Here is a 15,695-nt window from a genome sequence, read left to right on the forward strand (position 1 = left end):
AAATGAAACAAATTTAATTAAATAATTAACGTTCATTGTCGTGTAAGAATACAGTATCATAAGAGATAGCTGTGTAATTAAGCCGTAAGAGATAGCCGTATATTTATAAAAAATAATTTGGGCAGAGCGCAAATGCACTATATAGGCACCACCACAAAATTTTATTTTTTATCGAATCCAGTCAGTGACATAATTGATCTCTACGAATAGTAAGATCTCTGTCTTATTCCAATGGAAAAAAGATTTTCTCAATCAGTGTGAAGAGTGGTGATCTTCAGGTCACCCCTGACCATATATCAGATTGTCTGGGGGTTTCCAGACAAGATCTTTTCACGAACCCAATTCCACTATTAGACTTTGAGTGACAGATTTCATAGACCTGATTTAGCATTGCTGAACAACGGATATATGCAACAACAACAACATCGAATCAAGTCTGCTCAATTTTCTGTGACCAAGAGACAAGACTTAGACCGGGTTAAATCCAAGGATCTCCATACCAGGTTGAACGCCGGATTTCCATTCTTAAGGCGTTAAACAAGCCTATTGCTTGAACACTACTTGACTAAATTGCCGGCAAAGCTTTCTGAGAATCATGTAGAACAACCTCAAGCTCACAGATAAAGATTGATCAAGGTCAAATCTCTCAGTCAACAGACAAACGCGCCTAAAAAATAGCTACACACCAACCCATCATCTCGTAATCGGTATTCGAACTTTATAATCAAAAACTATTTTATTTTATTTTATAACTGTCGTTGAACAGCTGATCCAATTTTTTGGGTATACGACTGCTAATGTTCAACTGTATTTTGAAGCCAGTCCAGAAGACAAGGGAACTCTTTTATCAAATATTGGAAGTAATTTGCTTTCGTGGAGGACTTTTTAATGGAGCTAACGAGCATTTACGTTACATGGAGAGGAGAACTCCAAAAACCTCCCACTATTAGCCTGCTGGGAGGGGGACTCGAACCCGTGAGTCTTCCACTGAGGATATTTTATGTCAGCACTGTGGTCTGTGCAAGCCAGATGCAGAATTCGAATCGACCAGCCATCACTGGGATTCAAACCCGTTTCACTTCGATGGAAGGCGAACGCTCTATCCTCTAAGTCATCACGGCTTCATCAAAAATTATTGTTGTAGGAAAAGAAAAAAAATGAAGAATATACTTCAAATTTCAACTGTCTCTCTATATCAAAAAAAAATTACTGCTGACGTTGTCACCGAGACTGTTTGAGAAAGTTTTCGCTGGTTGAGTTGGGTACTTCCATTATTTAAAAAAAAAAAACTATTGGATGAAACAATATGAAAATGCTTACATTTCTAGAACAATCTGAAAAAAATTTTTATTTGTGCGGTTCCCAATGTTATTAATTATTTTACGTGCAATTTAAATTTTTTTGCTACGTAATTCAATTAAGGGAAAACTATAAGTCATCTAACTGTAATTATTTTCACCTGTACTATTGTGTCTAAGAATGAGCAAGATGTTTTACTTCGATTAGTTTCTAAATTAACTTTGGAGTTAATAAATAGTTCAAATTGGATAAGTTCCTTGACTTGGAATTTTTGATGTTCACTTCGAGATAATCAGACACTGTAGTTCAAACAGATAAAAAAGTTTATTCTCTTTGAAAGTGGAGACATTTCATCCTTATTCTTACTATAAACAAATAATTTTATGTTGAAATAAATACTTTTAAAACAATTTTTTTCCTTTTAATATAAAATATTTCCTAACAATCACAGCTGTATTTTTAATTTTAGCTTCTTCTTCAAATTAAAAATTAATCAGGAATTTACATTTAAAGATTGAGATTCTAATTGATGTATTAAACCGAACAATCAAATCCCTAAGTTTCTGAAAATTGTGAATTGAATTTTATTATTCTTTAAGATTCTAATTAAATGAGTATAATTTTTCTGGTAGAATTATTTAATTTATTGTTTAAAGAATTATAATTAAATATAACGTTGTCACGTGGAAACTATGAACTGAATCGTTCAAAAAGTCAGCTGCCAAACGATTGTAAATATTTCAAAAGTATAGGAAATTTGGAGCTGGTTCCAAAAGCTCTATGTAACAAAACTCTTCCATTAAAGGTTTCTTCGAATTTTTGGAAGTAAAAAAAAATTTTTCTCAGTAAATTAAACTGCATTGCTCTTAGCTACAATATGTTATATAAGAAGATGCAGTGAAATTAATTATTATAAAAGAGGAGTGATAGTGAAAAATGAGCCGTAATCTTTATTTTAGTTAACATTTGAAATTTTAGAGTTCTCCAACACACAGCTCTGCAAGAAACAGTTGCCGTGGCCAGATGTACTAACAAGATTTTGATTTATTATATATTGTTAAAAGTTCAGATTTGAAATCGAGCTCTTATTGTCAATAATATGAAGCATAAAAGATGACGTGAATTAAGCAAGAGAGAGAGAGAGAGAGAGAGAGAGAGAGAGAGAGATGAGAGAGAGAGAGAGAGAGAGAGAGGAGAGAGAGAGAGAGAGAGAGAGAGAGAGAGAGAGAGAGAGAGAGAGAGAGAGGGAGAGAGAGAGAGAGAGAGGAGAGAGAGAGAGAGAGAGAGAGAGAGAGAGAGAGATATTATCATTAAGTGGAGTAATCAGAGCAATTTCAGTGGTTGGCGAGTGACAACGAGTAGTGAGCGGAACCGCTTAGAGATACCGAAAATTGCAAATGGCAAAATCTATGTCACTGGCTAATTGACCAATTTACATTTAATCTATGCAGAAAAAAAAATTAGAATTAAAACATTTTAGTTAAAACTTTGCTGCTTTCAATACCGTAAATGCAATACTGTACAATACTTGGTAGTATATTTAACCCCGAGTATGTTTTATTGGATGAAATAAAAAGGAATTCCATTATTTTATTTAAAATTCTATAGCTTTTTTACTACTTCGTTGTTTTTAATAATTACACACATACGATCAATGGCAGCGGCCATGAAAGCACAACAAAGTCACGTGGAGTTTAGTTGTCAAAAGCAGGTGGTAGATTCATAATAATCTGGATTGTTTTCTCACAATAAAGACTTCACCCAATTTTGAACATCTTAAATGTAAACTGGAAAATGTTTGGGATGCATTTTTCTCACAGTGAGATTTTTTGAAGAAAGAAATGAATCAATTATTTTAATTTATAATTCTTTAACTTTTTGTAATTTCGTTGCTTAGCGTTTTAATATTTTGTAATTAATTTAAATAAGAATATTTATAAATAGCTACATACATAATTCGGCGCTGTGCAATATTTGGAAAGATTATATTCCTCTCGAAGATTCGTCAATAAAAAGAAGATTAATTTTATTTAAAAAATTCGCTTTTTGGCAGAGTTCATTGTTTGCTTTTTAATAACTAAAGAAAATTAAGTTGCATTTATTATTAATAATGTAAATGCAATATTCAGGATCACATTTATCCCTAAACAAGCTTCTTTGAACTGAAAAAAGAATAATTCATTTTTAAAAGAATAGTTAAAAGTATCTCTTTGTTGCAAAAATTATCAATGGTGAATCTCTGTACTTATTTTTAGATAATTATGAAATGACTTTAACACTAAATGTTCAAGATATTGTCTGGCCTGGTGTGAAACAAAAAAGCCCCGAGGTTACATCGTCCCAACACACTTAAAAGTAAGTTCATTATTAGGAAATTTTACTTTTATTTTATTGATTAAAAGATACAGTGAAGTTCCTCTCTCAGTTCCCGTAGAAAGATTCACTGTATGGGGAATTTCGTTAAACTGAGATTAGAATTTCTTGCACGTGTTAATGACAGCATTAACAAAATTTCTAGTGGGGACGATAGGTTAAAATGTATATGCGAAATATATGATTTTTACTTAAATATGAAGCAAGACATATTATGAAGGAATGAGTATTGCATTTAATGCGTGATTTCCCACATCATAGAATTTATTTGTTGTGGATTGTAGCTGGAAGGAAATAGGAGAGTGGTTTTGAAAACAGGCACGAGAACAAATTACGGGCACAGAAATACTAACTTTGCTTGTGACTTACAAAAATGTCACAATTAAAAAACTTAATCATCTGAAAAATTCTAGAATGACGAAAACCAAAAAGATAAACTTTCGAAAAATTTCCAGAAAGATTAAAAAAAAAAGATAAACGTCACAAAATTTTAAATACGATAAAAATTGAAAGGAGAAACGTTCAAAAAATTCCATCAATGAGGTAAATTACGAGTAAAAAGATTAAAATGTGAAAAGTTTCAAATATGGGGAAAATTAAAAAGGTAAACGTCAGCAAATTTTAAAAAACTGTAATTGTAAACATTTGAAAATTTCATCAATAGATAAATTAAAAAGATAAAAGTTAAAAACATTTTAAAAAATGATTCAAATTGATAAACAACTGTCAATTTTTTAATTTGAAGAAAATTGAAAAAATTAACGTATTAAAAGTTCCGAAAATAAGGGTAAATTTAAAGATGAACGCGTGAAAATTTTTAAAAGTGATTCAAATTGATAAGACAAAATGTTTGAAAAATTCCAAAATTACGCAAATTAAAATGTGAAATATATATATGCACTTTTGTCAGTGTGAAAATTTTCAAGAATTATGCCTGAGAAATTAATTATAGACAGTCTGGGAAATGAGGAGTCTCAGAAAAAGTGATGACTGAGTAATTCCTAATCGGGAGTCTGACAAATGATTAGTCTGAGAAAAAATGAATCTTGACAAAATTTATTATAGAGGAATATATCACTGAGTTACATGAAGAATATTTTGAAAATTATCAAACGTTCCTCTAAAAATCTTTTTTATGAGGAGAAATTTGCTGCAGGAAACTTCGTTGAAAGGTGACTCTAGTGCAGGGTTCCTTAACCTGTGGTTCATGAACCCCTAAGGGGTCCATGACTTATATTTTGGGGTCCGCTGACTACTCCTAATTTTTAAAACGTTTGGAAGCCTACCTATTGCTTGTAAAGGGAGTTATGGCAACTATAATTCCGTTTGCTACAGTGTATCTTTGCGAAGCGGGATTTTCCACAATTGTGACAATAAAAACATAACATCGAAATCGATTGAATGTTGAACATGATATGACCGCTTGCTTTGTTGAAAACCATCCCCCAATTCAATTTGTTATGTAAGGAAAAGCAGCAGCAACCTTCACATTAAAAATTTTAATTTTAAAAATTTGCATACTATTAAAATAATAAAATTAAATGTTTTCAGATAATTGGGTATACTATAGCCTACGTCACAGGTTGTGTTATTCCTACTAAATTTAACCCATGAACGGCATTTTCTGCGAGCCTAACTTCAAGCCACAAATAAACAAACGAAGTGTTTGATCGTTTAAACAGCTGCTCGCCAGATTTTATTGCATTATAAAGAAAAGTAATTGATATTCGATTTTTGATTAATAATTGATTTATGTGGATAGTTGCATTTATGTGGATAGTGGCATAGAATTTAGGCATTGCGTCATGGTAAATGTTATTCCTACTAAGTGGAAGTAGATGTGTTTTTTTTATATTATACCCAATTGACGTTGTTTGCAATTATTTTTTTCACAGGGGGGTGGTCCGTGACTTCTTAAAATTTTTTAAAAGGGGTCCATTACATCAAAAAGGTTAAGGAACACTGCTCTAGTGTATCTTGCAATAGATCTAATTTAAACTTTCAAAATTATCTTACTTTGAATAATATAAATAAAGATGCTATTTATATTTGTGTCTTTAAAAGTTAGCAAAGAGTATTACCGTAATTTAATGCTATCTTGTAAGTGGGTCTAAAAAAGGTCTTCTATTTTAGGTAGTGACAGTACCTGAAAAACCATTCACATGGGTTCGAGAAGTAGATGATCCATTGCTGTGCCTAGATGATGAAATTCCCTGCCCAAGAAGAAATAAAACAAGTGGTAATGCTCTTTAAAGTCCAAGCAAAAATTCTTTCACACTTTTTAAACAATCCGCTTTTCGTTTAATGCACGCACATGAGTTAGCACTACACAATGGGTGAAACAAATGAGTTTATTTTTTTTTACTTTCCTAACTTAATATCGTCAGAGGCAAGAAACACTATGCATAAAAATATAATCCAGTTCTACAAAAGCTAGTTCTACTAGTTCTAAGCGTTCTGCAGAAGCTTCTAGAAAGTACTTCTGTTTTAACCTCATGATATCATATGTTCGTGCCATACAAGTGAAAATTAAAAATGTTTTAGCACGTTAATAGCAAAACTACACTGAAGAGCCAAAAAAAAAAAAAACAGGTATACCTCCTAATATCGTGTAGAGCCCCCGCGAGCACGCAAAAGTGCCGCAACACGACGTGGCATGGATTCGATCTATGTGTGAAGTAGTGCTGGAGATAATTGACACCATGAATCCTGCAGGGCTGTCCATAAACCAGTGGGAGTAAAGGCCTGGTTTCTTAGGAACCAGACCAGACAGGTTAATACCAGAACTAGCCGTCAGCTGGAAATCAGCGCTAACCTCTGATTGGTCCCATTTGTGAGTTTGATAGTATACGTCATTGAACGCTCATCTTGAACTACAATTGCCGTCCAACTCAACTGCAGTTGGATTACAACGTGACGTGAACCACAGAAGCAATGGCGGACAACATCTAACAGCACATTGAAATCAGCCAAGATTTTGATTTTGACATTAAACATAGGTTCTTCATTAATCATAGCACCCTTCATTTAGCTCAGCTATAATGTGTTTTTTCTTGGACAAAGTCATTATTTGTTCTCTAAAACACTGGTCGACAAAAACAAAATCAATACAAATTCAAAATAAATATTTGTTTACGTTATTAATGCATGCGCAATGAGAGATAATGTCTGCGTTGGACGGACTGCTCACGCTGAGCTAACAAAAAAGTATTTTTTTGGCGTCAGCTCTACATCAACTTACCGCTGACGCCCAGATAAGGCGCTAGTTCTAAGAAACCAGGCCTTGAGCTAACAAACCAGTATTTTGTTGGCGTCAGCGGGACGTTGACGTCCCGCTGACGCCCAGATAAGGCGCTTGTCCTAAGAAACCAGACCTTAAGAGGGGTTGGGGATATCTTCTGAGCATCACGTTGCAAGGCATCCCAAATATGTTCAATAATGTTCATGTCTGGAGATTTTGGTGGATTTCCGATACTCACGGTATACTCGTGAAATGGTCATACGTGAAAATCCAAATTTCATTGCTATCTCGGAGATGCTATGTCCCATCTTCCGTGCGCCGACTATAACACCAGGTTCAAACTCACTTAAATCTGTATAACCTGCCATTGTAGCTCTAAGAACTGTGCTAGACACTCGTTGTCTTATATATGCGTTGCCGATCGCAGCGCTGTACTTTGATTGGCTCCATATTTGCATACTCATGCCTGTACCAGTTTTTTTGCCTCTTCAGTGTAGTTCAATGTGAAATAAAGTTGCAAAAAAACTTTATTATTTTTTGAAAAAAATAACAGACAAAATTGTCATTTTCAAACAACAGTCAATGGAAAGTCAACAGGTTTGTGTTAAAAAAACAGCTCAACGCCAAATAAATTTACAAAATCTAAATATTTTTGATGATAGAAGCCGTATTAAAACAGTAATATGTATTTGCCTTAACAAAGACATCAATACATATATTTAAAATTAAATACCATGTATCAAAAATAACTTTGCTAATTTATTGCTGTTATTTTTACCCCATTTGCAAATTTGGTGTTTTTTACTGTTTTTATAAAAGTTTAAAACAAAAGATAAAATCTTTTCTCGTATACAAATTGATTTGTAAGATTTTAATTAGAATAACATGTTTTCAAATCTTCTTTTCTATATTAACTGCGAGTAAATAAATGGAGGTATTTATGAACTAAAACCGTAATAGCTCATTGGTTAAAGTCTCTGAAAAGTAACTGGAATTCGAATCTCATATCTCAGTGGTAGCTCAAAGCCCACCCAGCTTCAAATAGATTGTATAAGATCCAGTTTCAGATCGCATACCTACACGGGGAAAAATATTCTGGTAAAATTACCGTAGTGTATGATTATGAAACTTTTGGTAAAAAACCACATTCCAATTAATAAAATTAAAATAATTAAGCCTTTCATTTGGTAATTTTTCCACTGACATAGTGACAGCTCACAGAGGTTTTCAATATTTTAATTTTTATTACCACAGATTTAGTAAAAAATTTAACAAAATAAACACTTAAAAGTAAATTTAAAACCAAATAAATGGATCTTTTTTGCAATGCTCTTAGGTATCATGATAAAATTAACAAATTTTGCCTTATTTACCAAATTTCATTATAGATTATAAATCTAAATTTATTATTAATTTTGCTAAATTCTTTACTAAAGCACTTTTATAAAAATTACCAAGATTTTTAATGTTTCCACTGTTAATGTACTCGGAAAAAATTATCGCATTTTGGAAGTTTTGTTCATACTTTCTTAACAGTATGGGAGGCAAAAGTGGCTTCAATGAAATGTTGACTACATTACCACTTATCAACCGTTGATCACGAAAGTGTGCAGTGCAAATCTCCATGAATTTCTAGGCCAAATATAAGCTATTGCAAAAAAGCTTTATGTTTTATTAATTATAAAATAGTTTATTTAGAGTTTAATTTTATTAGAAATTTTACCAATTATATTTCTTTTTACAGGTGATTTAGATATGTATTGTTGTCGAGGCTATTGCATGGATTTACTGAATGCTTTAGCCAGCGAGTTAAACTTCACGTACAACTTGTATCAAGTTGAAGATGGTCTTTACGGAAGTTTCGATTATGTAAATTATTTTAACTCATTTTTTTTGTTGCAAAATGCCAGCCAGTAATCCAAAATAGCAGGTTATTAACTTTATAATTTATTCCAGGTAAACGGTTCTGAGAAAAAGATATGGACAGGCATGGTAGGGGAATTAGTTTACGAACGTGCTGATATGGTTGTTGCTCCCTTGACCATTAACCCTGAAAGATCTCAAGCAATAGAATTTTCTAAACCTTTTAAATACCAAGGAATCACCATTTTAGAGAAAAAGGTAATTTGATTAAATGAGCAAAATATTGACAACTTTAAATGAAGTGATTTTGTAAACGTTTTATTGAAATTATTATGTTGCTCAAGATATTGTTTGCACCGATTCATAAAGTGATATTACACAACTAACAGGCTGCTAATCACAAATACAAACTGTTATGCGGATTACTGTTACTGCTATACAAGTTGTTTTGCTAAACAAAATTATCATAAATTTAGATGTTGTTAAACAAAGAGGTATACAATACAAAGTATGATAAGATATAAATAGGTTATTATGTTATAGGTTTATGAAAAATTTGCTGTATTAAAATTAATGATTGCATTTTTTCATCAGATGCATTATACATAATGGCTGTTTTAAGTTCTTTTTCCGCAATAAAGTTGAATTCTGTTTTCCTACATAGTTAAAAAATTCTCAGAAAAATTTTTTAAGTAGCTATTTAGTCAATTTTTATTTTACCATACCAAGAAAACAGTCAAATAACTATAAGTAACGCAGTAATTCTGTTAACAGTTAGAAGAACAGTTTATTAACTGATACTGTCAAACAACCAGAATTTAACTAAGAATGAAATTAATCAGAATTTAACTAGAAATGACCTGAACTAAGCTCACCTAATAAAACCACTTAGTTACAATCGCCTGAGTACAAATCATAGCCAGGAGGGATAATCAGTCAGTCTCACTACCGACAGAACTGGGGTTCGAGCCCCACCTTTGGTAGATTTATCTTCAACGCATGAAGAGTTATCAGTGTTCAGTTCAGTCCAATTAGTGTCCTGCATTCTCTATTGCCTAATATTTAATTAAAAGCCGAATTCCAAGTCAGTTAAAGAAAATTTATGGTTTTGAAACAATGTTAAAGTGGTTAAAATACCGTATAACTTTTGTATTCTGGTTTTATTACCATACAAGTTGTAAGCGATTTCAAAACCGTAAAGATAAAAAAAAAACGTTCTTTCCTGTAAATGGACAGATAGCTGCCGCTTATTTTACCATAATATCAGAAGGAAAATTCTAACACTGCAACTGGAGTTCTAATTTTAAAAATAATTCAAAAAATATTTCTCCTTATGTCTTAATACGTTTAAAGTTATAAAGGTATCTGATTTATGCTTATGTCCATTTTGTTTGCATTCTTGGAAAAAATAATCTTCAAAACCTACTGAAGAGAATATGTTATAATAAACTTAAGGATCCTCTTGTTAAAAAAATAAATATAAACGAGAGTTTATGAAGAAAAAATATTGAAACGAGTGAATTACAAGTAAATGTAACTCAACTGTACTTCGATTGATGACGGTACCACACAAGAAATATTAAACAGTGTATTGAATTATTATATATATATGTTTTCATTTTCTGCAGTTACTATTTAACATTTTCTACAGCACACTAATTGATAACTATTAATAGCGAATAATAAATTGTTTAAACAATTATATCTATACTAGGAGGCTCCGCCCTCTGCTCGCTAACGCTCGCCATCCCCCGAGAATTGCTACGCAATCCTATGTGGTTCACGCCGTGAACCATGGCTCGCTGCGCTCGCTCACCAATAAACACAATGTTCTAGCACAAAGACATAATATACTATCATCAAAGACATAGTATTTTATCATCAAAGACATAGTATTGTACTTATGTAGAAGAATTCTACCAATGTTCTTATTGGCTTTTAAAAAAGTATATTAGCTATTTAGATTGTACATGGTGAAGAAAACAAAACATTAGCTAAATAAGAAACATATTAGCAAAATAAATTATCAAATATTGCTTCACTAATATTCTGCATTTTAAAGCGTGAAAATTCAATGCATAAATAAACGCGAAATATAAAAAAATTCAATGCATTCCATACAAACACTTAAACGTTTTTTAGACGATTAGCTCCCAGTAGAAAAATATCAATTCAACAGCGGCCTTTTAAAGCATTCTCACTTTAATTAATTAATTAATTCCTAATTGGGTATAATATAAAAAAAACACAACTACTTCCACTTAGTAGGAATAACATTTACCATGACGTAATGCTAAATTCTATGCCACTATCCACATAAATCAATTATTAATCAAAAATCGAATATCAATTACTTTTCTTTATAATGCAATAAAATCTGGCGACTAGCTATTTAAACGATCAAACACTTCGTTTGTTTATTTGTGGCTTGAAGTTAGGCTCGCAGAAAATGCCGTTCATGGGTTAAATTTAGTAGGAATAACACAACCTGTGACGTAGGCTATAGTATACCCAATTGAGTTTAAATTAAATACTGTCATGTTTTTAATGCATGAATCTGAATTGGGTATAATATGAAAAAAACACAACTACTTCGATTTAGTAGGACGCAATGCTAAACGAATGGAATTTAGTTATTGTTATTAGTAGCTGTTGTTATTTGTTTTAGTTGTTGTTGTTTATTTAGTTGTATTTAATTTCAATAACTTTTCTTTATAATGCAATAAAATCTGGCGAGCAGTTCGGCGAGCAGCAAGTTCGATCGTTTAGATCGAACTTGAAGTTAGGCTAGCAGAAAATGCCGTTCATGGGTTAAATTTAGTAGGAACAACACAACCCGTGACGTAGGCTATATTATACCCAATTGAACAACCTGATAATGCTCACTCTGGTTATTGTTATCTGGTTGCTCACTACGTGCTCTTGCGCGCCGAATCCAATCAATTAAAAATGAAAACTGCTGCCAGCGCGAGAAAAGAAATATCATCGGTTTTATTGATACATACATACGTACGTATTAGCGTTTTATATAATATAGATTAGGAAATTTGTTGTAAGCTATTTGAATGTAGCATCGGTATTTTTATTATTATTTCTGTTGCATGATTCTGTAAAATATAATTTATAATTTTCTTTCATATTTTTCATTACACACTATTTGCAGTTAAACAAAGCATTTATTTAACACTCTTTGATGCAGTGAAAAAACTTCTTCCCGTTTCGGCTTTGCCAGTATTTTTCTTTTCATTCAGTAATGAATTAATTGAAGAAAAAATGGAAATGCGTCAAGTATGATGTTAATGTGACATAAAAAGACACATAATTTCTTGTCAATTTTGTTTAATGGACAGCAAGAAGTACGATGTTTCTTTTTTTATTCAATAAATAAATTAATTGAATGAAAAAGGACAAAAACGATAATATGTAAAGTAAAAATGATAAACATTGTTTTCTTTTTAATGAATATCAAGATTTTTATTCATTTAATAAATTAATTAAATAGTAAAACCACGGGGTAATACGGTAAGGCAAAATAAAAACCGAAAAAAAATTTTCCGGTGGCTTTTTTTAAACATTAAGATTTTTTTTTATACCACATCATTTTTAGATAATATTTATGAATAGTTTTTGTATACCTATTAAAACAATATATAATGCTCAAATTTTTAAGCAACGGAATAATTGTTTTCTGAATATTTCAACAGCATCCCAAAAGTTCAACTCTCGCCTCTTTCTTACAACCTTTCCAAAAGACATTATGGATTCTTGTTATGGTATCAGTTCACGTCGTCGCTTTGGCTCTTTATTTACTAGATCGCTTCAGTCCATTCGGCCGTTATAAGCTGCCTAGCAGTGATGCCACGGAAGAAGATGCCCTTAATCTCTCCAGCGCCATCTGGTTTGCATGGGGCGTACTACTAAATAGTGGTATTGGTGAAGGTAAAATACACAAATAATTGTTAATGTAATTAATATTTTAAATCAATTTTTAAGAATTGAACCCTTATAAAAATGCATGTTGTTTTTGAAGGGTATTTGAGGTTGTTTTGAGATGTCAAAGTTAATTAATATTTATTTAAAGTTGATTTCAAGAACAACCTTAAAAGATCAACCTCCCAAGTTGTATAATCAAGGTGTATGAAGTTGTTTTATTCACATTTGAGGTAATTTTGAGATTTTGAGGTTTGCTTACTTTAGAGCAAGCAGCTTAGAGAGGTTATTTTTGAAGTGAACAGGCTATTTTTTCAACTCTTCAAGTTGTGAATAATTTCACCCAATCTCAACTTAAAAATTTTGAGTTATATATGAGGATGATTTTATGATGTGTAAATGAGGTTGAAATTGAGGTTTATTAATGAGGTTATTTTTGGTACAAAACATAACCTCATTTTCTACCTCAGGTGTATTTTTTGCATCTGTCAAATTCAAAACAACCTCAAAATCACCTTACTTTTTCTGTAAGGTAATTTATAGTTGTTAAAGTATTAACAAACAATTTATTTCTTAAATGTCATCTTATGTAAAAATCTTTAAAATAGTAAATATTAAGATCATAGATACAAACCCTGCATTTTGCAGGAGGCTCTATGATGCAATATTTACTGTATTAGATATTGCAGCACTGAAATCAAGGCAGGTATATTTATAAAATATTTAGCTCAAAATATAATTTCAACCCATCTACTATGTAAAAAGTTTGGTATTAAATATATAAATAAAAACTGTAATATATTTGAAATTTTGATTTTTGGTGCTTGCTACATTATACCATAACTTTATACCATAACTTTATGGTATAACTTAGCAAGCTCTACTTTATACCATAACTTTTTTCTAGTTAAAACTTATTGTATGATTCGTATCTGAAATTTTCAATTGGAAAAGTTTGTATGTGTTGTAGTTAACTGTAGTATATTGTATGGTAGTCACTCATATTAATACTTGTTTTATTGCACGATAAATTTATTAAAAAAAAGAATTATGAACATTTACATTTTATCTTTCATTAATCTTCAATAATATTTGATTTTGAACGTATGCGTGGTTAACAAGTTAAGGAAATTAACAGTTAAGTATATTTTTTATCGAAAGTGGAATTTGTAATTTTTTTCATGCGTATACAGCTAAAACATAAAAAAATGAGAAAATTAGGTCAATGAATTATTTTAATTTTGAGACCCGTATCATCTTTATAACACTTCTACCAATACAACTCAAGAGAGTTATAGGTTTCACACTTTTAGTTTTTAGATTAATTCTTATAGTATGAATAGATATTTTTTTATTCTGTTCTAGAATAATTTAAATTCCTGTTTCAGGTACCCCCAGAAGCTTTAGTGCCCGCGTCTTAGGTATGGTGTGGGCAGGATTCGCTATGATTGTTGTGGCTTCCTACACTGCCAATTTGGCAGCTTTTCTCGTTTTGGACAGACCAGAAACATCTCTCACGGGCATCAACGATGCTAGGGTTTGTTTGTTGTTTTTTTTGTGTGTGTTGAGTTTGGCTATAATATAATATTGAAAAGAAAATTTTATGTTTAAATTCAATTTTTAACTAATTATTTCCAAATTATAATTGAACTTTAATAAGTCAAGTAAAAAGTAAGTTGATATATAATTTTTCAAGGAATATTCATAAAAGATTTGTAATAATATTGTGAATAAGTGGAAATTATTTAAGTAATAATGCTATGAATTGATTTTTACTTTATTTCAATAAAATATCAAAACAAAATGCTTAATCGGAATCGGTAGGGCATATACCAATAATGTTAAAACTGAGCTTTTTCAAGGTACCTTTTCTCAGCATCTAAATAAGATATTGCTTAAGTTTTTTCCCCACATAATATTTAAGCACACATGTTTATACTGTGGTAACTGTTAATACACATCTTCAGCAGAGATTTTTCAACCAAAAACTTTAAATTCATCATTTCATCATTTTAGAGCAAAAATCATTTTTAACTCAAAAAGTATTCTTGTTAACGCTAAAACATCCTCACAGTATACAATTGATCTAATCTCAAATATCCTCAAAAGGTTTCAAAGCAATACCATAGAGTTTCTTAGAAAGGGTACATCGAAAAACGTTTTAGCATAATTGGTATATGCCCTACAGCCTCCCTTTAAATAATTGGAAATATTTATTCATACATGATTAACTAAAAAATAAATGCATTTTTTTTAAAAAAAAAAAAAAGATCGACAATAACTACGAATAGGATTAATCTTCAAATCAAGAATAACTCTAAGTTGCTTAAGCGATGAAAAATATAAAATTGCGACATATTCATGCTTAAAAGGATAAATTATTCATCGAAATAAACTAAAGATTGGGAAAAATAAAAGTAAAATCATTTATATTAAATCGTTATTTGTTTTAAGGGCAAAGAAAAAAATATACTTCCGTCTTTAACATTATGCATCTATTAAAAAACATTCAAGAATTTTCAAACGGATTTAAAAAGGAAGCCTAATAAGTACATAATGAAAGATAATTTTTAAAATTCTGTAGAACATAATAAAAGAAAAATACAGGAAGTACCATCAAGGAGTAGTAACCATACTATCAAAGAACAGTGCTGTATATTCTTTTAAGACCCAGCGTTCAATATATGTTACTACATTTGACACAACTTTATGAATTAAAATAAAACTTTAAGTTTATTTTGTTATTGTCAATGTATAAATATAATTAGATTTACCTTTCTGGATGGAGTTTTTAATTGCTATGAAAAAACACGAGAAAAGTAAGAGATTCGACTTAAAAAACTTATTGAACAGATTTATGGCTTTTAGTCTTATTATTTGAAACTGTGTCATGACTAACATATGAAGAAATGCATTATAAAAATATCTTATATTCCGTGAAAAATATTAAAAACAGAAATTTATAAATTTAATTGGAAATAACTAAAAA

At 30.9% G+C, this 15,695-nt stretch overlaps 1 protein-coding gene across 1 annotated transcript in view; it reads left to right on the top strand.

Annotated features, from left to right (window-relative positions):
- Nucleotides 1-15,695, top strand: part of LOC107441166 (glutamate [NMDA] receptor subunit 1) — a 63,279-nt gene that overhangs the window by 27,115 nt on the left and 20,469 nt on the right. The window contains 7 exon segments of the mRNA XM_087152270.1: nucleotides 3,555-3,605; nucleotides 3,608-3,654; nucleotides 5,806-5,911; nucleotides 8,658-8,782; nucleotides 8,870-9,034; nucleotides 12,481-12,715; nucleotides 14,095-14,243. Of these exon segments, the coding sequence (XP_087008396.1) occupies nucleotides 3,555-3,605; nucleotides 3,608-3,654; nucleotides 5,806-5,911; nucleotides 8,658-8,782; nucleotides 8,870-9,034; nucleotides 12,481-12,715; nucleotides 14,095-14,243 (878 nt within the window).

Source organism: Parasteatoda tepidariorum, chromosome 9, assembly GCF_982258835.1.
Source record: "Parasteatoda tepidariorum strain Cologne lab strain chromosome 9, Ptep-v5.0, whole genome shotgun sequence".
Classification (NCBI taxonomy): Eukaryota; Metazoa; Arthropoda; class Arachnida; order Araneae; family Theridiidae; genus Parasteatoda; species Parasteatoda tepidariorum.